General features: G+C 38.8%; 1 protein-coding gene across 8 annotated transcripts in view; it reads left to right on the top strand.

Moving 5' to 3' along the window:
* The window catches only part of RELCH (RAB11 binding and LisH domain, coiled-coil and HEAT repeat containing), a 127,728-nt gene that overhangs the window by 61,559 nt on the left and 41,869 nt on the right, over positions 1-24,300 (top strand). For all 8 annotated transcript variants that reach the window (XR_011379300.1, XR_011379301.1, XM_008261433.4 and 5 more), the window contains 6 exons: positions 3,551-3,663; positions 9,331-9,421; positions 14,260-14,331; positions 19,527-19,667; positions 20,158-20,322; positions 21,333-21,480. Coding sequence is in view for 6 of the 8 variants with exons in the window: in XM_008261433.4 (XP_008259655.3) it covers positions 3,551-3,663; positions 9,331-9,421; positions 14,260-14,331; positions 19,527-19,667; positions 20,158-20,322; positions 21,333-21,480 (730 nt within the window). In the remaining 2 variants the exon portion in view is untranslated. The remainder of the gene's footprint in view (positions 1-3,550; positions 3,664-9,330; positions 9,422-14,259; positions 14,332-19,526; positions 19,668-20,157; positions 20,323-21,332; positions 21,481-24,300) is intronic.

Genomic DNA, 24,300 nt, shown 5'->3' with positions numbered 1-24,300 from the left:
TTGGGCCATCCTCCACTGCACTCCCTGGCCACAGCAGAGAGCTGGCCTGGAAGAGGGGCAACCGGGACAGAATCCGGCGCCCCAACCGGGACTAGAATCGAGGGTGCCGGCGCCTCAAGGCAGAGGATTAGCCTAGTGAGCCGCGGCGCCAGCCGCCACTAGTTTTCAAATGTTGCATTCGGAATTATAAGGAATGTTTTTAAAATGTTAGACTTCTTCAATTGGAGGGGTGAAGCCAAAGGAAAAATATTGATTCATGGCTATTTATGAATAATGTGAAAATGAAAGATAGAGACTTAGTAATTTCTGGTATGGATGTATTAGTGCTTCAGAAGCTTGAAAGCAATGAATTACAATCTATGATTGTGAATAAATAACAAATACATGCTTATCATAATTCATATTTCAAGAGTGTTACAAATAGAAGTTGTAAGTAAATAAACTAGTGATGGAGAAATAGGATATTCCTGACCAGTCCTAATCTAGCCATTAAGATTATTATAATGTTTGTTGCTGGCTCAGTCAGAAACAGACCACTATTGACACATTTTTCTATCTTTATTTGCTGGACTTGTTCTCAGCTGTCTGTTGATGTAAGAGGACTATGAAGCAAAAATTATTGATAGTGACTTCCATATGTTGTAATTTTGCCAACAAGAAATAAAAGCAATTAGCAGCATAAATTATTACTGTTTTATAAAAAGCTGGAAAATATCTTTCTTCAAAGCTCTAAATTCACAAATTTTAAAGTTCAATGGGATATGAATTTACAACTGCCTTTCCTGTCATGTGTCAGTTTGGATTAATTGGTAATTGCTGCTCTGTTGAGAAGTCCTTTGGTAAGTGCTGTGTTGAAAGTGTTTTTGAAGCCAACTTGATGTCAGAAGGAAAAAATAACAGTAATAGATAAGGAAGTTATAGAATATATGTGAAACATTTTCCATTTCTGCATGAATCTTAATTCCTACATGCTTCCTTTCCTTGTATTCTTTAGTCATACTGAGGAGTTAAGACAGGAATTATCCCAGCTCCCTGTCCACATTTGTAGCCATACTCCAGTTATCAGGTTCTCTACATTAGTGTATAAAATAAACTTCCTCTTCAGTTAAGGATCTCTAAACTATATGGTTAAAAAAAGAAAGAAGAAAAGAAAATTTGAGGCATAAAGAATAAATATGAATACAGTTAGTTATTTTGATTTGCTTGTTTTGAGAGAAAGAAGCCAAAGATTATACTCCATATTTTAAGTTTCATTTCTGTGTTTCCAATTATAATAAATACCTTATCTTCATTTCACAACTTTAAAGAACAATAGACCAGGAAGAGAATGGAAAAATAGATGAAGTACACATGAAGAGACAATTGGAAAGCAGGAATGGGGATTAGTTGGCAGCAAGAATACACTCAAGAGAGAAAGATCTCACCTGAAGAGAAAGTAGAAATAAAAGTATAGGGCCTTTCTTGATTTTCAGACATTAGAATAGTTTTCCGTTTTGTTAGTGCTTCCAGAATAGCTACTTTTCACCTTATGGCTCTATTAACCATAATATACCCTGATAATGCAGTGTCTTGGTCCTCTTGTTTGCTCTCACTAGCCTAAATGGAATCAACTGTGGATTAGAAAAGTCCTTGGAATTAATGTTCTGAAACCTTCAGAGGCTTCCAAATAGGAAGATTGTAAATGAAGAATAAATGCTTTAAAATATTTTTTTGCTTCTCATACTTTTCTTTTATCTACATTTTTGTACTTATAATTTTAAGATGTAAAGCAGGTATCTCTGATAATATACAGAGAATGTATGTATAGTTTTTTAAGATTCATTGATTTGAAAGGCAGAGTGACACAGGGGTTGAGCGAGAAAAAGATCTTCCATCAGCTGATTCACTCCCGAAATGCCCACACCAACCAAGGCTAGGCCAGGCTGAATCCAAAAGCCTATAATTCATCCAGCTCTCCTGTATATGTGGCAGTGACCCAAGTGCATGGCCATTAACCACTGCTTTCCCAGATGCATTAGCAACAAACTGAATCCACAGTGTAGGAGCCAGGACTCTAGCCAGGGATGCTGGCATATTAGTCATATCTTAAACGTAAGTCTCAACTTCTCTAAAAATGTTATCATCTGTTTGGATACAAATATCTTTAAAAGTCCAACAGTGTGGATTTTATCATACTTTTCTTCTGTTTGCTTTCTTCAGATTGTGAGGGTATTATTATATATAATATAAATTATTAATATAAATATATATTATATAATACATCAATTCTTTTAGTACCTTTTGGTGAGTACCAATGTAGATAGGAAAGAGAAATAGGATAATCAGTTTTCTTCTCTTATTACATCATAGTGATTTCCTTTTTTTTTTTTAAGATTGATTTATTTATTTGAGAGGCAAGAGTTAAAGACAGAAAGAGGGAGAGATAGGGAGAGAGAGCTTCCATTGGCTTGTTCACTTTCAAATGGCTGCAGTGCCAGAGTTGGGCCAGTCCGAAGCCAGGAGCCAGAAGCTTCCTTCAGGTGTCACACATGGGTACAGGGGCCCAGGCACTTAGGCCATCCTCTCCTACTTTTCCAGACTATCAGCAGAGAGCTGGATCAGAAGTGGAACAGCCAAGACTCAAACCTTTGCCCATATAGGATGCCAGCACTATAGGCAGAGACTTAACCTACTATACCACAGCGTCAGCCCTGTAGTGGTTTCTTTAAATTATCCACAAAACATTGTGTTTATAAGATTTTTCTCCAGAAATAATGTGTCATTTGAATTTTGATTTATTGGATTTAAAAATCCATTCCAAAATGAAAGCTATATTTTTCATATATTTAGCATTTAAGAATTTTGTGTTAACAGCTTTAATTTTGAATATTGCTTTGGAAGAGAGAAATAAACTTTTGGCTGTTACTTTCCTATAAAATGTTGAATTCATCTCGGTGTGTTGATATGCAACAACAACATATTATTTAAAATTTGCATTTCAACATCAAGTATTTCTCCTGATAGCTGGTATGCAGGACTAGTTCTGAGAGGATTGAGCACCCATGGACATGGCTTTCTTTTTAATTAGCTGCAGGGTTTGGTGTTAAGAGTGAAAATTTATTAGATTATATCTAATCATAAGGAAGAGGTAATATCCTAGTGGAAGTGTTCAGAACTTCCTTTATTTTCTGTTATTTTTTGTAAGTTTTAAAGTAAAGTGAACTGTAAATTTTATTTAAGAACACTTTCAAAATGAGAATTACTCTATCAGCTTGTCACGTGAAGGAATGTTGTTTAGCGTAAAAGCTGGTAGACCCTTGGGAAGTGCTGGATTAAAAAAAAGGTTAGTTGAATCTTAAATGACTTTTATTGCATTGTGATTTATCCCTTCTGCACAACCAACAAATACATTTTGATGTTTTTTTCTTGAATTGCCAGTCTTATAAAAGTAAAGTTCATTCTTTTGTGTGAAGTTTAATTCACTTTAAATGTCCATTTAAGAATTTTCTGGGGAGGAGAAATAATATTCTACAATGTATTCTTATTTTCATTTCCACTCATATTTCTCTAGGAACTGATCCCACTCATACTGTGTACAGCATGCCTGCATCCTGAGCCTAAAGAGAGAGACCAGCTTCTCCACATACTTTTCAATTTGATCAAAAGGCCAGATGATGAGCAAAGGTTGGTGCTAACCTGTCTTTGGGAAATACATACAATGTGAATTTATTAAGTCTACTAATTGGCATCAATCCCCATATATGTTGTAGTAGCACTGGAGCTTTCCACCATCATAGTATTATTCCCTGATGCTTTCAAAATCTGGGAAATATATATATGAAACTTCAGTGTTGTATTCAAGTTCCCTTTCTTCCTCACATTTACTCAGATAAGTAAACACATCACAGGGAAATTGCTTGGGAAAATTTAGCCTATAAATAATAAATAAAACAAAATAAAAACAGCTTTTATAAATATGTACAGAAATAAATTTTTGATAAAAATTTGTACAGATTCTACTGAGATCAGAGTACTTATTACCTACTGTAATAAACAAGCAACTTTCATTTTTTAAATATTTAAGAAAGGAAACTTTAATCTTTTCCTCACAGTGTTAATCATTTTTTGCATTTGTTAGACAGATATAGGTACTGAAGGATCTTATTTAAATTATCGTGTTTTTTGAAGTACTCATTCACATTAAAGTGATACTAAATTTTAATTCTTTTAAAAGTAGACGTTATTCTCTTCTGAGAATTATAGGATAGTCATTTTTAATCTGAAAGCTTTGTCTTTAATACACTTTTATTTCTAGCAGTGAAGAGGCCTCCAGCAGTTAACGATTAGATTATTCCTAAATCATCAGTATGGGGTGGGGGAGCAGACATGCTGAGGGTCTCAACAGGAACCTTGTGCGTGGAACAGATAAATTATAAAGTGTCTAGAAAACAGCTGAACAAATGGAAAAACCTTCCCTTTTGAGGACTCAGCAAAAGTTAATCACTGGCAGTCCCTACATGCTAGTCAAGTAGGAGGAAGAGCAGTTAAACCACTGTATTAGTATATTCATTGCAAACTGAGAATTTTCTAAGGACAATTTGGTGGTGTTGTGTAGGGAAATTAGTGTTTTATTTTTCTCCTTGGAAATTAACCATTCCCTATTGTAGCAGCTTAATGAAATACCGTTTATTATACTTCTATTTTCAAATTTGCAAAGTAAAATACCTCAAGCATCAGGGTGGGCATTTGGCACAGTGATTTGGCCGACACTTGGGAGGCCCACATTCCATATTGAAGTGCCTGCTTTCGAATCCTAGCTCCGCTTTCCATTTCAGCTTCCTGCTGATGCTCACCCTGGGTGATGGCTCCAACGCTTGGGTCCCTGCCACCCACATGGGAGAGTTGGATTGATTCCTGGCTCATGACTTCAACTTACCCCAGCCCTAGTGGGTGTTTGGGAGTAAGCCAGTGGATGGGTGAACCTTTCTCTAACTTTCAAATTCAGTATATGTATATTCACAATATGCATAATTTCACAAGAAACTTAAATCTAGAATATATATTTAAAAAAAAGTCTTAGAGCCTCTTTACACAATATGGTACATGTAAAGCTAATAGCTGCCACCTAGTGGCCAAAGATACCCATTTGCCTTAACTTCAGGTCAATACATCAGAAATTAAACACTTAAGTCCACACTTAAATCTAATTGCACCTTATAAAGGTACATTTATTTATGAAATGGAATAATGCACTGATTAATGATACTTTACATAGTTTAAATAAATGAACAAAATGAATGTTTAAATTGGCAGAATACGTTTGACAATCAGTTATTATTGTTTCTTATTGAATCTCAGGGCTTCTTTGATGGTATTCCCAAGAAAATGTAATTTTGATACTTTTGTCAGTTCTTTACTAGAAACCATCACTGACATCATATTATTTGACACTTATTTATTTGCCTACCTGAGCCAGTTAGTAATCAAATAACCCCTGTCCTGTGATTTCCCACAAATAGTAAAATTTAGTTTTACTACCATAGGAGTCTATTTCCAGTACTGTTAATAACCTGTAGGTCATCTGAACTTTATTGTTTTGAATTGCATTTCTACATTGTCATGTTTTATAGTATTTTGAATATTAACTTTGCTTGATTTGAGGGACCTAACATTTTTCCCTGTTGAACTTGTACATTTTTTTCAGTGTAGTGGTGGTCTTTGGTGGTTTTAATCCTTTTCATAGGAAGTTCTGTACAAGTGTGTATCTCTTATAAGTTCAAATGCTTATTGGTTTTTATTTATTTATTTTACTTGAAAGTCACAGTTACACAGAGAAAGGAGAGGCGGAGAGAAAGAGAGGTCTTCCATCCATTGGTTCATTCCCTAGGTGGCCGCAACAGCCGTAGCTGCGCCAATCCAAAGCCAGGAGCCAGGAGCTTCTTCTGGGTCTCCCACATGGGTGCAGGGGCCCAAGGACTTGGGCCATCTTCTGCTGCTTTCCCAGGCCATAGCAGAGAGCTGGATCAGAAGTAGAGCAGCCAGTCTCGAACCAGCGCCCATATGGGATGCTGGCACCACAAGCGGTGGCTTTAGCCGCTACGCCACAGTGCTGGCCCCAAAAATGCTTATATTTTTAAAAATTCAGTTATTACAATTAGCAAATATTTATGGATCATGTATATACATGCATATATTTAGTGGACACAAAAATATTGTAGATATTCAGAAATTTTCAGTAGAAAACAGGCAGCTAAAGTGACTTGGGAATTTTCATTTATTTTTTATTTGCTTTCATTTATTTGTCTTCGTAAAGTAGAAGGAAATAGAAAAACAAAAAATTTGAGACATGGACACAAAGAATGATGGCACAAAAGTAGATATAAATTACAAAGATTGTGGTGAATAAAAAGCTACTGCGGCTGGCGCCGCAGCTCACTAGGCTAATCCTTCGCCTTGCGGCGCCGGCACACCAGGTTCTAGTCCCGGTCGGGGCGCCGGATTCTGTCCCGGTTGCCCCTCTTCCAGGCCAACTCTCTGCTGTGGCCAGGGAGTGCAGTGGAGGATGGCCCAAGTGCTTGGGCCCTGCACCCCATGGGAGACCAGGAGAAGTACCTGGCTCCTGCCATCGGATCAGCACGGTGCGCTGCAGCGCACTGGCTGCGGCGGCCATTGGAGGGTGAACCAATGGCAAAGGAAGACCTTTCTCTCTGTCTCTCTCTCTCGCTGTCCAAAAAAATGTCAAAAAAATAAAAAAATAAAAAATAAAAAAAAAGAAGCTACTGCACGGTACTGTGAAGACACGTTGTCCTAGCACTTCCTCCAATATTGTCCAACAATCTTTGTCATTATTCTCCTCAGTCTAAGAGCACAGTAAGAACTAATCCTGCAAACATGAAAAGCTAAGTCATTTTGCAGTTAATTTAAATTTACATATATTGAGAAATAGCAATGAGCAGTGCCTACACTGAAAGCACTGATTTTATAATTACTATGAATTAAATAAGCATTCTGTTTTGGTTTTCTTTGATACTGATTATTTTACAACAAGTGTTAAAGCATACTTCTTTTCCCATGAAATTTTTCTGTTTTAAAGTATTAGTCAAGGCTCACTTGGCTAATCCTCCGTCTGCGGCGCCGGCACCCCAGATTCTAGTCCCGTTCGGGGCGCCGGATTCTGTCCCGGTTGCTCCTCTTCCAGTCCAGCTCTCTGCTGTGGCCCGGGAAGGCAGTGGAGGATGGCCCAAGTGCTTGGGCCCTGCACCCGCGTGGGAGACCAGGAAGAAGCTCCTGGCTCCTGGCTTCGGATCTGCACTGCACGCCGGCTGTAGCGGCCATTTGGGGAGTGAAGCAACGGAAAAGGAAGACCTTTCTCTCTCTCTCTCTCTCTCTCTCTCTCTCTCTCTCTCTCTCTCACTGTCTAACTCTGCCTGTCAAAATAAATAAATAAATAAATAAATAATTAGTCAAAAGTAGAAGTTAAAATTCTGCATTTTATAATTATTTGAAATGGAACTTCATTCTGAAGATGAAAAATCTTATTTAACACTTTATGCTATTTTTAGGTTATTAGTGTACTAAGATGAAGGTATTATATTAGTTACTACAGTTACAAGTCTATTCAGATGAAGGTATTATATTATTAACTGTTCTAAAAGTATCTCAGAAGTAAGTGGTTTAAAATAATGCATTTTACCTTAGCAGTTTCTATGAACTAGGAATCTGCGTCCTCTGCTTTCAGAGTCCCTTTCTTTTTTTTTTTTTTTTAAAGATTTATTTATTTATTTGAAAGTCAGAGTTACACAGAGAGGAGAGGGAGAGGTCTTCCATCCGATGGTTCACTCCCCAATTGGCCACAACGGCCGGAGCTGTGCCCATCCGAAGCCAAGAGTCAGGAGCCTCCTCCAGGTCTCCCACACGAGGGCAGGAGCCCAAGGACCTGGGCCATCTTCTACTGCTTTCCCAGGCCATAGCAGAGAGCTGCATCGGAAGAGGAGCAGCCGGGTCTTGAATCAGTGCCCATGTGGGATACCGGCACTTCAGGCCAAGGTGTTAACCAACTGTGCCACAGCGCCGGCCCCTAGAGTCCCTTTCATGGCTTTAGTCAAGGAGTCTGCTACGGTTATGGTCATCTCAAGGCTCAGCTGGGGGATGAGATTTGCCTCTAATCTCAGTCATGTGGTTGATCCTTTTTAGGAGTCAGTCCTCATGGATTGTGGACTGAAGGTCTCAGTTCCTCACTGGTTTTGGCCAGAAACCACCTTTAATTCCTTGTCACATGAACCTCACTAACAGCACAGCTTGCTTTATCAAAACATGCTAGCTGAGAAAGCAGTGGAGTCCAACAAAGTGGACATCATACATTTGTAATCTAATCTTAAAAGTGGTGTCCCATTACTTTGGACATACTCTGTCCATTAGAAACAAGACATTAGAGGCCGGCGCCGCGGCTCACTAGGCTAATCTTCCGCCTGCGGCGCGGGCACTCCAGATTCTAGTCCCAGTCAGGGTGCCGGATTCTGTCCCGGTTACTCCTCTTCCAGACCAGCTCTCTGCTGTGGCCTGGGAGGGCAGTTGAGGATGGCCCAGTACTTAGGCCCTGCACCCGCATGGGAGACCAAGAAGAAGCTCCTGGCTCCTGGCTTCAGATCAGTGCAGTGCGCCGGCCGTGGCGGCCATTGTGGGGTGAACCAACGGAAAAAGGAAGACCTTTCTCTCTGTCTCTCTCACTGTCCACTCTGCCTGTCAAAAAAAAAAAAAAAAAGAAAAAAGAAAAGAAAGAAAAGAAAAAGAAAAAAGAAACAAAACATTAGATTAGGTACAATGTAACCTCAAGGGACTGGGACTACACAAGGACTGAACTATCAGAAGATGGGATCACTGGGAGGCATTTCAGAAACTACCTCCATAGTTACCTGGGATAAAACATCCACGTTCTGAAATTTTCAAATACAGTTTTACTAATAGCCTACTAGTGCTTTTGATTATAGAAATACAAAGAAAACAATCACTGGTTGTTTTAGTGGCTAGAAACTGATGTTGAGTAGAAACCAAAACATTGAGCATATTACAATATCAGAATGTGTATGTAGAAAGTTAAGAGATATGAAATCCAGTTTCATACCAAGCAGAAATCCTTTAACAAACTGTCACAAATAGTGCTGCCATTGTCTGAATAGCTAGACTTAAGGAGCTTCCTCTCTTGGTGACATCCTAGTTCACTTTGCAAAGTCCTAATTTGTGCAAAAATAATGTATTTTATATGAATTACAGAGCTGACTTTTCTTAACCCTTAGCCCTTGCTATGCTTTCTAATGCAAATATAAGTCTTTTTGTGTCTGTGTCATTTTTCAGGCAAATGATACTGACAGGGTGTGTGGCATTTGCACGTCATGTTGGACCAACACGTGTGGAAGCTGAGCTTTTACCCCAGTGTTGGGAACAGGTAACTTAACTTCTTGGATTTTCCTTTAGTATTATATTCTAATTTGTTTAAAAGATTATGTGTTTTTTAAAGCCATTAGGAAATGAAAGGTGTGTAAATTAATCTGCTGTTTCTGTAGCTCAGCCAAGAGATTTAATAGTGTTTAAGAATACCCTTGTTCATTCATTCAACAAACATGAAATAATAATTCTAGTGCTGGATACTGGTGTTGTCACTAAGGATACAGTAATGAACAAAAGATAAGACATTCTAATGGGAAAATAGAGATAGTATACTGTTTGATAATAATATATGCTATGAAAAAAATAAAACAGAATAAGGGTTAGCATGTAATGGGATATGGTCTCCTAGAAGGAGTGGTCAGAGAAGCACTTCCAGAGGAAGTGATGTTTAGGTGAGAATCTGAGTGAAGTAAGATACAGCAAGTACACGTGCCCTGAAGTGGGAGTGTGCCTGGTGTGTCAAGGAGGGGCAAGGTGTGTTTGTGTGTAGAGATATATATCTTGCCCTTATTGTATATTTGTATGGATTTCAAATACATATGGTATTTAAAGTATAAACTTTTGGTATGTGAAGTTTTTGCATTTATAAGTTATTTTACTGATGGTACTTCAGATTTTTAATTGAATTTTAAAATTTATGTTTATTTGAAAGGCAGAGAAAGAGAGATCTCACACCTGCTGGTTTACTTCCCAGATGCCCACAGCGCTGTGGCTGGGACAGACTAAAGCCAGGAACCCTATCTCGGTCTCCCACATGGGAGGTGGGGACCTAACTGCCTGTACCATTACCTGCGGCCTCCCAGGATGCCCATTAGCAGGAAGCAAGAATATGGAGCAAAGTCAGGACTCAAGCCCAGGTATTCCAACGTGGAATACAAGCGTCTTAACCACTAGGTTAAATACCTGCCCTGATCTGTTACGGAATTTTAAAAACTCAATACTCTGGGGAATGCAAAATTATTGACTTCATAGACTTGATATTTAGATTATTAAGTGTGGGGAGCAGCTCGGACTGGACTGAGTTACTGGAATTAAGACTTATTCTATGCATCTGCTCTCCCACAATATGGCGCTGGGAGAGAAGTAAACAGCTTCCGCACAGCTGCCTCCAGTTCAGCTAATAAACTGTAGGACTTGCTCCTGATTGGAGAGCAGCGTACTCGGCGTGTGGGCAGCCGAGTTGGGATTGGCGGAGGAGGACTATAAAGGAGGAGAGAGACGGCATGCACGAGGGAACATCTAAGGGGAACATCTAAGGGAACACCTAAGGGAACACCTAAGGGAACACCTGTGCAGCCCCCGAGAAGAGCCGGCCGGCGGTGTGCCGCTCCCCTGCGGAAGTGGGGAATGTGGCAGGGGGAACCGCCCTTCCACGGAGGTGGAAGGGATAGTAGCCAACCCGGGAAGAACCAGCAGCAAACCCGGGGAGGGCCGAGCAGACGAAAGAACAGCGCAGGGTCCTGTGTTGCTCCTCCACGGGGAGGGGGAGCGACATAATGGTGCCGTGACTCGGATATGAAGCCTAGGCAGGGTTTAGTGTCGTTCCCCCATGAAGACGGGGAGCGACAATTAAGCACTTTTTTCTACCTTAAAAGCTGAGGCCGGCACTGTGGTGTAACGGGTAAAGCCACTGCCTGCAGTGCCGGCATCCCATATGGGTGCCAGTTTGGGTCCCGGCTGCTCCACTTCCAATCCAGCTCTCTGCTATGTCCTGAGAAAGCAGTGGAAGATGTCCCAAGTCCTTGGGCCCCTGCACCCACATGGGAGACCCGGAAGACACTCCTGGCTCCTGGCTTCAGATCAGCACAGCCAACTGGGGAGTGAACCATCGGATGGAAGACCTCTCTCTCTGCCTCTCATTCTCTATGTAACTCTGACTTTCAAATAAATAAATAAATCTTTTTTTTTTTTTAAAAAGGAGAGCTTACAGAGAAAAATTACTGTCTTTTTTTTATTTAAGGAATAGAAACTTAATGCATTTCAGATATACAAATTTAGGAACACAGTGATTCTTCCCATCCTCTCCTCCCTCTCACCCACACTCCCACCTTTTTTTCTATTCCCATTCTTAGTTTTTTACAAAGATCTATTTTAAGTTAACTTTATACTCATAAGATTAACCTTATGCTAAGTTAAGAGTTCAATAAACAGTATGAAGAACAAGAAAAAAAAAAACACTGTTCCTCAGTAGTCGAGGCAGGGGCTGCTCAAAATCATTGTATTTCAAAGTTAATTTTACTCCTATAGAGTACTCCATTAGTTATCACAAATGAGGAAGAATACATGGTATTTGTCTTTTTGGGGCTGGCTTATTTCACTAAGTGTAATAATTTCCACTTGCATCCTTTTTGTGGCAAATGGCAGAATTTTGTTGTTTTTTTAACCATTGTGTGATATTCCATAGTGTATATATACCATAATTTCTTTATCCAGTCTTCGGTTGTTGGGCATTTGAGTTGATTCCATATCTTAGCTATTGTGAATTGAGCTGCAATAAACATAGGGGTACAGATAATTCTTTCAAATGCTGATTTCATTTGCTTCAGGTAAATCCCCCGGAGTGGGATGGCTGGGTCATGTGCTGGGTCTATATTCAGAATTCTGAGGTATATCCATACTGTCTTTCACAGTGTCTTTCACAGTTTACATTTCCACCAACAGTGGAGTAGAGTACCTTTTTTCCCCTACATCCTTGCTAGCATTTGTTGTTTACTGGTTTCTGTATGAGAGCCATTGTAACTGGGGTGAGGTAAAACCTCATTGTGGTTTTGATTTGCATTTCCCTGATGGCTAGTGATCCTGAGCGTTTTTTTCCTGAATTTCCTCTCTTGAAAAATGCCTGTTTTAGTCCTTTGCCCATTTCTTAACTGGATTGTTTGTTTTGTTGTTGTTAAGTTTCTTGAGCTCTTTATAGATTCTGGATATTAGTCCTTTATCATTTGTATAGTTTGCAAATATTTTCTCCCATTCTGTTCTAATCACTTAAAGCCAAAAGTAACTTGGATAGAAGGATAGAACATATACAACCTTGAATTTACAATTCTATGTTGTTATTCATGTGTGCATTTAAATTTTCATAGCCTTTTCATTTTTTTAAGTTTTATTGAGGTATAATTCAAATACCATATGGTTTACTAATGTAAAATGTATAATTCTCAGTGTACTCACAGCACTGTACACTCATCACCACAATTTTTTGAATTTTTTTAAAGATTTATTTATTTGAAAGCAGAGTTAGAGAAAAAGAGAGAGAAAGCTTCCATCTGCTGGTTCACTTCCCAAATGGCCACAGTGACCAACACTGGGCCAGGCCAAAGCCAAAGGCCAGGAGCTTCTTTTGATCTTCCATATGGTTGCAGAGGCCGAAGGACTTGGACCATCTTCTGCTGCTTTCCCAAGTAGTGAGCTGCATCAGAAGTGGAGCAGCAGGGACTCGCACTGGCACCCATATGGGATGCCAGTGCTATAGGTTGAGGCTTAATCCTCTGCCTTGTAGTGCTGGCCCCATCACCAACAGTTTTAAAACATGTTAGTCACCCCAGTGCTAATACTAATCTCTTGAATTTCATCTTCCTCTGTCATGATTGTTTTGGCTGTTTGACTCCTTGGGTTTCTGTATGAATTACAGGATAAGCTTGTTAATTTTTACAGGGCAAAAATTCAATAATGCATTGAATCTATAGATTAATCTGGAGAATATCACCATCCTAATCATATTAAACCTTCCAGTCCATGAATTTAGGATTTTTTTTCTACTGGTTTGGGTCTTTCAAAATTTCTTTCTTTCAACATTAATGATTTCATTAAATCAACAATTATCAGAATGCAAGTTTTATACTTCTTTTTGTGTTTGTAAGTATTTTATTCTTTTTGATGATATTGTAGATAGGATTATTAATTTTATTTCATTTTGTTCATTAGTAGTATATAGAGGTACAGTTGTACACACATTTAATTTAGAGACTCTCTGAGCCCAACTAAAGAGAAACAGAAGTTTCTGTGAAGCATACTTTGACATCCAAACCTTTCTGCTTTCCTGAATTAAATTTAATTCAGAGATGTCATTATAGACCTCTGTGACACTACCTCTTCTGTAACATGAATAATCATGGATTTCCAGAATCTGTCAAGATACCTACCTCTAGTGTGTAGCCCAGTAGATTACTATGTAACTTTTCTTAATTTTAGGCATTCATTACATTATTGAGTTATGTCGCCTTTTCCTATGCGAATATGAGAACAGATATACTTATTTTGCTGTCAAAGATTTATATATTCTATAAAGAAGACATATGGGAACAAAACCCAGTATGTGTCATTTTTTGTTGTTTTTTATTATAGTTCAGTGTAGTCATCACAATAGCAAAACTCCATCATTTTGTATATGCAAACTGAGAAATGGATTGAAGTCTGCTTAACCTAAAAATAAAGTGGTATTGCTAGTCAAGACTCTGCCTAATCACTGATGAAATTGCTTCCTACTCACTTTGGTGAAAAAGAAGATTGGCACTTATTATGGACCATATCTATAAGATCCAGAAGCTGGGTTTTTCATTAGAAAATGGTGTTGCTTGGGAAAGGTCCTAATTTCTCCTGACATCCTAAGAAAAAATCTAGTTTTATGCATGCTCATTATCTCTAGAAACCTTACCAAATTTTCATCTTTGAATTTCCCTTTTTTCCTTAACAGATGACTTCATAACGTCATGTTTAGGCTCTCCCTGATTCCCAAATTCCAAGTGTAGCCACACAGGGATTCCCTGAAGTGTGGTGAAAATAATTCTCTGTTGGAAAAAAAAGGTTATGTTGCTCATGTTTCTGTATTTTTTACTCTAGATCAATCACAAATACCCAGAAAGACGACTGCTTGTGGCAGAATCCTGTGGAGCACTGGCACCTTACCTTCCTGTAAGAACTGTCGCCTTTTTTTCTTTTTTAAAAAATAGAGAAAGCTTTTTTCAAGTGTCTTAAATACATTTTAATTCAAAATCTCTTGTGTACCGTCTTAATCAAAAAATGAGGTGACCCAAGAAATGAAAAGTTCACATTACTACAGTATGGCATGCAAAGAAATGGGCACATTTCCATTGATTTTGCTTGAGTATAAATATATGAAACTATATCAACAGTTCTCAGAATGTGATCTGAGGACCATAGGGTGTTCTTGAGATCCCTCTAAAGAGGTCCATGAGGTAAAAGCTATTGTCATAATAATAAGAAGAAGACTTTATTGTCTTTTTCACTGTGTTGACCATTGCACTGTTAGTGATTAGGGGAAAAAAACTGGTGCATCAGCACTAATCAGAACAGTGGCAACCATGTAAACCAATAAGGGTTGTATTCTTCCCTGCCATTTGGTCATAGAACAAGCCAATTTCACTTCTAAAGGAGCTTGCTAAATCAGTCAATTTTTAACCTTGAGTATGTATCATTTTAATATTCTAGGAGACAAAATAGAAAATACTCATAAAAGCCTTTAGTTGCTAAGTATGACAGCTATTTGCAGGAAAAGCACTTAATATAATTGAGTTGTGAGCTGACCCAGACTTTTTTTTAAAGATTTATTTTATTTATTTGAAAGTGAGAGTTACAGAAAGGCAGAAGGTAGAGAGAGAGGTATTCCATCCGCCGGTTCACTCCCCAAATGACCGCAACGGCCTGAGCTGGGCTGATCCGAAGCCAGGAGCCAGGAGCTTCTTCCAGGTCTCCCACATGGGTGCAGGGGCCTATGGATTTGGACTGTCTTCTGATGCTTCCCAGGCACATTAACAGGGAGCTAGATCAGAAGTGGAACAGCCAGGACTCGAACTGGCACCCATATGGGATGTTGGCACTGTAGGCAGCAGCTTTACCTGCTATACCAGAGCGCCAGACAAAACTTTTCTTTTTTTTTTTTTTTTTAAGATTTATTTATTTGAAAGGTAGAGTGACAAAGGGAGAGACAGAGAGAGCTTTTCCACCCACTAGTTCACTTTCAAATGACTGCAATGGCCAGGTCTCCCATGTGGTTGCAAGAGCACAATTTTTGGACCATCTTCCACTGCCTTCCCAGCCTCATCAGCAGGGAGCTGGATCAGAAGCACAGCAGTCGGAACTAGAACTGGCACTCAGATAGGGATGCCAGCATAGCTACAGGTGATGACTTAACCACTGCACCACAATGCCAGCCCCATAGACCCTCTTTTTCATGGCACACCAATCTCTCTTGACAGAGTTATTCATGCTTGGATATGTGGCAGATATTTTCATGGGATTAGGTGAGGTGAGCCTGGAAAACAAGTAGACAGTGTGTGTTGAAATTAGAGTTTTTAAATGAACACTAAAATTGTGGGAAACTTCTATCTGCCACTTTGAGCTTGACAGCTTCTAATATGTAGACTTTTCTGATAACAACAGTGAGTTTTTTTGATGATATAGTGAAATGTGAATAGAATGAAGGAGATCTGCATAACTCTGTGGTCCAGTTTTTTCCAAATGACTAATCACAGCTTAAAATAGAGGCACAAGGCCACGCCCCGGCTCACTTGGCTAATCCTCCACCTGCGGTGCCGGCACCCTGGGTTCCAGTCCCGGTTGGGGCTCCGGATTCTGTCCCGGTTGCTCCTCTTCCAGTCTAGCTCTCTGCTGTGGCCTGGGAAGGCAGTGGAGGATGGCCCAAGTGCTTGGGTCCTGCATCCACCAGGAGGAAGCATCTGGCTCCTGGCTTTGGATCAGTGCAGCGCGCCAGCTGTAGCAGCCATTTGGGGGGTGAACCCATGGAAGGGAGACCTTCCTCTCTGTCTCTCTCTCTCACTCTCTAACTCTGCCTGTCAAATTAATTAATTAATTAATTAAAAAAATAAAATAGAGGCACAAAATAGAGACTATGATGGACCAATGGAATTGATACACCAGAATTTGAAAATCTTATTATCGATGAGCCTTTTTTTTTTATCTGAAAATACTATTTAAAAAATACCCTTCTTTTCTGATTACATGTCTTCTATAAGGACAAATTTTCCTTAAATACTTCAACCAAAACAACGTATCATACCAAATTGGACACAGCAGATAAGAGAATTACCTGTGTTCTTTTAAGTCAGATATGAAAGAGATTTCGAACAAAATATAAAACAATACTTCTATATTTTTGTTTCTTTAATAAATTATTTCCAAAAAATACTATTCTTGTTAACATTTAATGAGTTTATTTTCATTTTTAAGCAGATTGACAATTTTTGTAATTTTTCAGTTTTAATTTCTGTTATGATAACTATCAATAAATCTTACTTTGGGCCGGCGCCATGGCTCACTTGGTTAATCATCCGCCTGTGGTGCTGACATCCCATATGGGCACTGGTTCTAGTCCCAGTTGCTCCTCTTCCAGTCCAGCTCTCTGCTGTGGCCTGGGAGGGCAGTGGAGGATGGCCCAAGTGCTTGGGCCCCTGCACCCACATGGGAGACCAAGAAGAAGCTCCTGGCTTCGGATCGATGCAGCACCGGCCGTGGCGGCCATTTGGGGTTGAACCAACAGAAGGAAGACCTTTCTCACTGTCTATAACTCTACCTGTCAAATAAATAAATAAATAAAACTTACTTAAACAAAAACTGTTTGATATGCTCATTAATTTTTAAGTTAATAAGGGGTTCCTGCCACTAAAAACATTGAGAATCATTGCCCTTATAAGAATCTTCCCGTAAGTGCAGGGCTTAAAGATAGAAGGGATGAGGTAGCATCATAATTATTTTAATTTAAATAATGAGTATTGTAAATCAGAGATTGATAAATTATAACCTGCATACCAAATCCAGCCCACAGCTTGTTTAGAAAAACAGAGTTTGATCAGCACACAGTGACACTGATTTTTATGTGTTGTCTATGTCTGCTTTTGTGTTATAACAGCAGAGTTGAGTAGTTGCAACAGAAATTTTTATGACCCAAAAACCAAGAGTACATGCCATCTGGCCTATTTTACAGAACTTTTGCTAATTGATGCCTTAAAATGTATTTTTCGAAAATTGCTCTTTTTTTTAATGAAGACTTATTTATTTATTTGAAAGACAGAATTATAGAGGCAGAGGCAGAGAGAGAGACACAGAAGTCTTTCATCCGTTGGTTCATTCCCCAAATGGCCACATTTCTGTAGCTGGCCCGATCTGAAGCCAGGATCCTGGAGCTTCTTCCAGGTCTCCCATGCAGGTGCAGGGGCCCAAGGACTTGAGCCATCTTCCACTGCTTTCCCAGGCAATAGCAGAGAGCTGGATCAGAAGTGGAACAGCCGGGACCCAAACTGGCGCCCAAATGGGATGCTGGCACTGCAGGCAGTGGCTTTATCCGCTATACCACAGTGCCAGCCCCTTAAGATTGTTCTTAAAAACAGCTATAGAAAATTAAATCGTGCAACAGTGCATGAGCTACTTATTTGGATTTACTGTTAACCTCATATTCTTTAGTGAAAGGCAGAAAACAGGTGTCTTTTTTTAAAAAAGATTTATTTATTTATTTGAAAGTCAGAGTTACACAGAGAAAGGAGAGGCAGAGAGAGAACGGTCTTCCATCTGATGGTTCACTCCCCAATTGGCCACAATGGCCGGAGCTGCAGCAGTCCAAAGCCAGGAGCCAGGAGCTTCTTCCAGGTCTCCCACGTGGGTGCAGGGGCCCGAGGACTTTGGACTAATTCTACTGCTTTCCCAGGCTACAGCAGAGAGCTGGATAGAAAGTGGAGCAGCCAGGACTAGAACCGGCGCCCACATGGGATGCTGGTGCTTCAGGCCAGCGCATTAACCAACTGTGCCATAGCACTGGCCCCAACAGGTGTCTTTTTAAAGAGCAATATTGGGATGGGCTTTCAGCCTGGAAGGTAAACTGCAGGTTAAAACCCCAGCATTCCTCTCTCGGGGTGCCTATGTTCAGCGCCCAGCCCTGGCTTCTGACTCCAGCTTCGTGCTAATTCTGATCCTGAAATGCAACAGTGATGATGGTTGAATTCCTGCCACACACCTGGATTGTATTCCAGCTCCTGGTCCCAGCCAATGTGGGCATTTGCAAAGTGAATAAGTATTTTATTCAGAAAAATATAAAGAAAGAATAGTCCAAAGTCTTCCTCCTTGTGTGTGTGTGTGTGTGTGTGTGTGTGTGTGTGTATGTAAAATTTTTTTTAATAATGCCCTTATGATACAGAAAAGCATAAAAGGAAAATCAAAGACTTCCATTTCCGGCCCAAAACATTCTCTCCAAGGGTATCCACTGTTAATTGTTTTTAATTAATACTTCGATAAAATAAAAATTTATATGGATCCAAGCTTATATTTTCAGAGAGCTATCTTCCATCCACTAGTTTACTCCCGAAATGCTATATTGCTGAGCCAAACCAAAGCCAGGTGCCAGGTTTCCAGGCTCTCATCCAGGTCTCCCATGTGGGTGCAGGAGTCCAGGCACTTGGGCCATCTTCCACTGCTTTCCCAGGCACATTATCAGGGAGCTGGATCAGAAGTGAAGCAGCCAGGACTCAAACTGGCGGCCATGTGGATGTCTGCGTCACAGGCAGCAGCTTAACTCGCTATACCACAATGCTGGCCCCAATAGCAATGTATTTTTTAAAGTACTTTTGAACGTCACTATTGTATCTTATTATCCTGTTTGACAACTTTTCTCCTTCAAGAAATAAGAATGCCAATCTTCATAATGACGTTTTCTCACCCTACCCCAGGCAAGTGCTTTAATTGTCAGTGACTTTATAATCCCTCCCGTACGTACAATTCTCAGTGCTCTTCCTTGTATTTAACAGAAAGTGATATAAGAGACGTTTTCCATTTGACTGTTGATTTGCTAAAAGCGTTTGTTAGTGTGGCTATAAGGATTTGAGGAAATTTTCCTTATCTAGTGAAGACATGAAAACATGCTGAGAGATACTTCCTGCAGAACGCAGGGTAGATGTTATTACTTGGAGAAGAATGAAATTTTGGCTAACTATAATTTTTATCTCTTCAAAAAATAATGATTTGAAGTAAATATAGCAGTGATACTTTGTTTTAAATCTGAATTTTGAACACATCGGAATGTGTCTTATTTCCCTTACTTTTTGTGCTTTGGTGAGTAGTAAAAGCATGTTGTTTATTTTCAGAAAGAAATTCGTAGCTCCTTGGTTCTTTCAATGTTGCAACAAATGTTAATGGAAGATAAGGCAGATTTGGTAAGGGAAGCTGTCATCAAAAGCCTTGGTATCATTATGGGATATATTGATGATCCAGACAAATATCAACAGGTATGTTTTTTACAATGAAGCCCTTTTGCTCTGTTAGAAAATTTCAAATAATATAATTCAAATCTCTGATTCAGACACCTAGAGAAAGAAGGGATGGCAATTATGTCACCTTGAATTCATTGAGAAAGCTTTAATTTTACAATGCAGTGGAAGAATACTGTGATTCATTTACAGTGTCTACCACAGCTTTATGGTAGAAAATCAGTGAAAGTATGCTGTGTTAAATTCGTGAAGTGTTCCATATTTTTTCACTGTCTATAACTCTGTCAAATAAAAAAAAAGAAAAAATATGCTGTGTTAATGACCCCTTCTCATTGTTTGCTCATCAATGGATATATAACATTTTCCTTAGAGAAAATGTAAAAAGTATTATTATGATGACTTTCTTGCTGAACATAGGTTCCTAAATTTATTGAAATGTATATTTACTACTTTTTATTTTTTGAAGTTTACTGTTAATAGTATCCATTTGCTTGTCTCCCTATGGCAGGGTTTTGAGTTGTTGCTGTCTGCTTTGGGTGATCCTTCAGAAAGAGTAGTTAGTGCTACACATCAGGTATTTTTACCAGCGTATGCTGCCTGGACTACAGAACTGGGAAATTTACAGTCTCATCTTATACCTACATTGCTGAACAAGATTGAAAAGCTTCTCAGGGTAAGTTCTTCCTTTGTTTATAGGAATTTAAGCTATTCTCAGCCATCACGGAGGAATAGAAGCAACTACTTAGCTGAATATTCAAATACATTATTAAAGATTCTCTTGGGCTGGAGCCATGCAAGGAGCTGAGGAAGTTTTGCTTTGCTGAAGCTCGAGGAGAAGGGGCATGATCTGCATTTGTTAGCTGAAATAGCACCTTCATGGAAATAATGCCTACATTATTCAGAAAGCTAGCTCTTTCTTGTCTCTCTGAGGACTGAAGCGTTTTACATAAAGTATCACTGCTCCAATTCCAATATGCAGAGATAACTAAAATATGAGTTTTTTTAAGCCTTCTTATTACATGGTGTCAAATGTTCCTTGTAGAGGCGAGAAGACTAACATTTCTGTGGTGCTTATTGTATGCCATGAAGGTAGATACTCTAATTATTTTTCCTTTTAACACTTGGTTTCTGTATACCATAATAGTCTTTTTTTTCCCTCTGTTTTCTCACGATCTGTTTCCTTTTTAAAGTTTCTTTTACATTTTATCTTTGTATTGAATTATTTTAAAGTGCTTGCACATACTGATGTCATCAAATCTATAAAAGGAGATAGGAAGTGGGAGAGGGGAAGTAGGAAGCCTTGCTGCTTGGTTAGCAGTTGAGCATTTAGAATTCTTCCTGTGGCTCACTTAAATTGCTTTACCCTGACTGACAGAATTTTGAAGACCTCTGAAGAAAAGGAGAACTTGTAAAAGATGTTCCCAACATGACTGGTTTACCCTGAAATTTTCCATATAAAAGGTTCTATTACTTCTATAGTATATTAGTGTTTCCTCACATTTTCATACACTTAAGAGAAATAAAGAAAAGATTCATTGACGTTTTCAATCAAGTGTTAACCTTTTAGTACAATATACAGCTCCTTAAACATTGTATTTGCCACAGAAAGGAAAAACAGCATAAATCCAATTGGCAATGCAGTTTCAAAAGACTAAACTTAGCTTCTGCTTGCTTATGTTTCAGGAAGGAGAACATGGGCTGGATGAACATAAGCTCCACATGTATCTTTCTGCCTTGCAGTCATTGATCCCATCTCTCTTTGCATTAGTGCTACAGAATGCACCCTTCTCCAGCAAAGCCAAGCTTCATGGTGAAGTGCCACAGATAGAAGGTACTGAACTTATGTCCTGGAAGGAAGATGTAGAATATTAGCAGCTTAGCTTCCCAAAGAATTTTTTTTATTAAAATCCTAAAAGTCACTTTATATGACGGCATAATTGCTAAAATTTATTGTGTGGAATTTCATGGTCACAGATTTTATGCTAAGGTAGACTATATGGCTTCATCTTTTATGTATAAATCTCATGGTATTATTTTATATACTTATGATTTATTTCCATTCTTAGTAGTCCTTTAATAACCTTTGAGATGGGGTTAATAGTTAAGAGTGCCAGTACATGAAACTCCTCATTTCTGCCTTCTTTATATTCACTTTTTTCACAACTGCTTTTATCTTTTTCAGCAGAGTAGGTAAATGTAATTACCTTTTCCTACAATATTCTTGTTAGAATGGAATATAAATGTACTTGACAGAATTCCATTGTTTTCAAAGAAGGAGTGGAACTTATTTTCAGAACTACATGAAATAATTGACAACAGAACCCAGTATTTTCTTACCTTACTCTCCAGATAACCCTCAAGTGATCTTTGATACATAGTAGGTAATTGATAACTCACGGCACCTAACCCTAAGATAAATAGCTTCAAGATACTGCTAAGTGTAAGATACCTTTGTAGGTTTTTCAGATTTGTGAAATTACCCATGTCTCTTATTGGTTTCAGATAGTCAAAGAATTAAAACATTGGGATATCTATGTATTCATATTTTTAGAATTGTGATTTGCATATTAACTGTGGATTGCATGTAATCTTTGGAATATAAAGCATCATGTCTAAGGATATTCAAGCCCACAGGATAAAAGTGGTGCATACTATTTGAATGTCAGTTCTATTTGGAAAATTGAGAATGAATGGTATGGAGTTTAATTTTTTTAAATGATATTATTGAAAAGAATGAAAATTCAAATTAAGGTTAAATTTGATGTAGTACTCAGAGCTAAACATGTTGGTTTTGGCTACTTTATTCATTAAAGCACTTCATCTCTCACCTAGGGATTTTCCTCTCCATCTAATTCTCTTTCTACTTTGCTGTATTAGTTTACTATGGCTGCCTTAAGAAACTACTGCAAGCTAAGTGGCTTACACATTTTTTTTTTTTTTTTTTTGACAGGCAGAGTGGACAGTGAGAGAGAGAGACAGAGAGAAAGGTCTTCCTTTGCCGTTGGTTCACCCTCCAATGGCCGCCGCGGCCAGCGCGCTGCGGCAGGCGCACCGCGCTGATCCGATGGCAGGAGCCAGGAGCCAGGTGCTTTTCCTGGTCTCCCATGGGGTGCAGGGCCCAAGCACCTGGGCCATCCTCCACTGCACTCCCTGGCCACAGCAGAGAGCTGGCCTGGAAGAGGGGCAACCGGGACAGAATCCGGCGCCCCAACCGGGACTAGAACCCGGTGTGCCGGCGCCGCTAGGCGGAGGATTAGCCTAGTGAGCCGCGGCGCCGGCCTGGCTTACACATTTATTTTCTCACAGTTCTGGAGGTTGGAAGTCTGAGACCAACATGTTGGCAGAATAGGTTCCTTCTGAAAACTGTGAGGAAAAAATTGTTCTGTGTTTCTCCCCTAACTTCTGTGGTTTGTTGGCAGTCTAGTGTCCTTTGAGTTGTAGATGCTATCACTCCCACCTCTGTCTTTATCTTCACATGGCATTCTCTTTTATGTCCAAATTTCCCTTTTTATAAGGATGTCAATCATATTGACCTAGGGCCCCACCCAACTCCTTACACTTTATCTGTCTGCATCTGTTGCAACCCTGTAACCAAATAAGTTCACATTATGAGATAACTGGTTAGGGCTTCAACATAAGAATTTAGGACAGGAAACCCAGTTCAACCCATAATATGTGTTATAATTTCTCAATTTATATTCCATGAATGTCAACTATTGCCAGGAACATGCTACAGGTTAGACAGAACAATTTCAAACAGCTTCTTTACAATCCTGAACATATTCCCTCCAATCTTTATATGACCTCTTTGATTGTTTTTATTTTTATCAGCAATAATCTTTTATTTTTGTTCTTTTTGATTTAAGTTGACCCCCTGACTTTTAACAAAAGCCATCAATGTTAGTGTTATTATACTGTATTTACATTTTAGTGTACTTACTAAAAATGCAGATTTGTTTTCTCATAAATTATGACAACCCACACAAATATTTTTGTTATTAATTTATTCCACATTGTTCACTAATAATTGACATCAGGCACTGTTTTAGACTCTTGGGATACTGTTGCTCATAAATAAAATGCACAAAAAAATCTGCCATCATAGAGCTTACTTTCTGGTTGGGTGGAAATGCATTTAAGATTCGTAATAGCTGTTATTTTGCTGGATAATTGTGGTTATTTCATTGATACAAAAATGCTAGTGTTTTGCCAGCTTACTAAAATGACATTCTGGGGACCTATTGTAGTTAGATAATTTTTTTTTAAATCACAGTTAAGTAGAATAATGTTTTAAAGCTCCTAGAGCATTCTGGTTGCTTATCTATAGTAGCTAAATAGCCCCAGAATTGCTTATTGTTTTTCTTCAATTGGATCTAGCTTTAAATCTTAGGATGCCACTCTTTTTACAGTACATCTCAATGTTTTACTTTTAACTATTCCATTATTTTCCAGTAATTTATCAGTATTTTTGAAAGAACAGCATTCATTCCATTATGGTATAGCACATTGTCACCAAGATAATAGAACCTTGCTTGAAATTATGTCAGATATGCTGAGATACAATGTAGAAATATAAAGTATAAATATCTCACTATCCAAATCTGTTTGATTTTTGAGTTGGGGATAATGACAATTTGAGCAGAAACCTTTG

This window comes from Oryctolagus cuniculus, chromosome 10 (genome assembly GCF_964237555.1).
Source record: "Oryctolagus cuniculus chromosome 10, mOryCun1.1, whole genome shotgun sequence".
Lineage (NCBI taxonomy): Eukaryota > Metazoa > Chordata > Mammalia > Lagomorpha > Leporidae > Oryctolagus > Oryctolagus cuniculus.
Note: the sequence above shows the minus strand (reverse complement) of the source record. Positions and strands in the feature narration are given on the sequence as shown.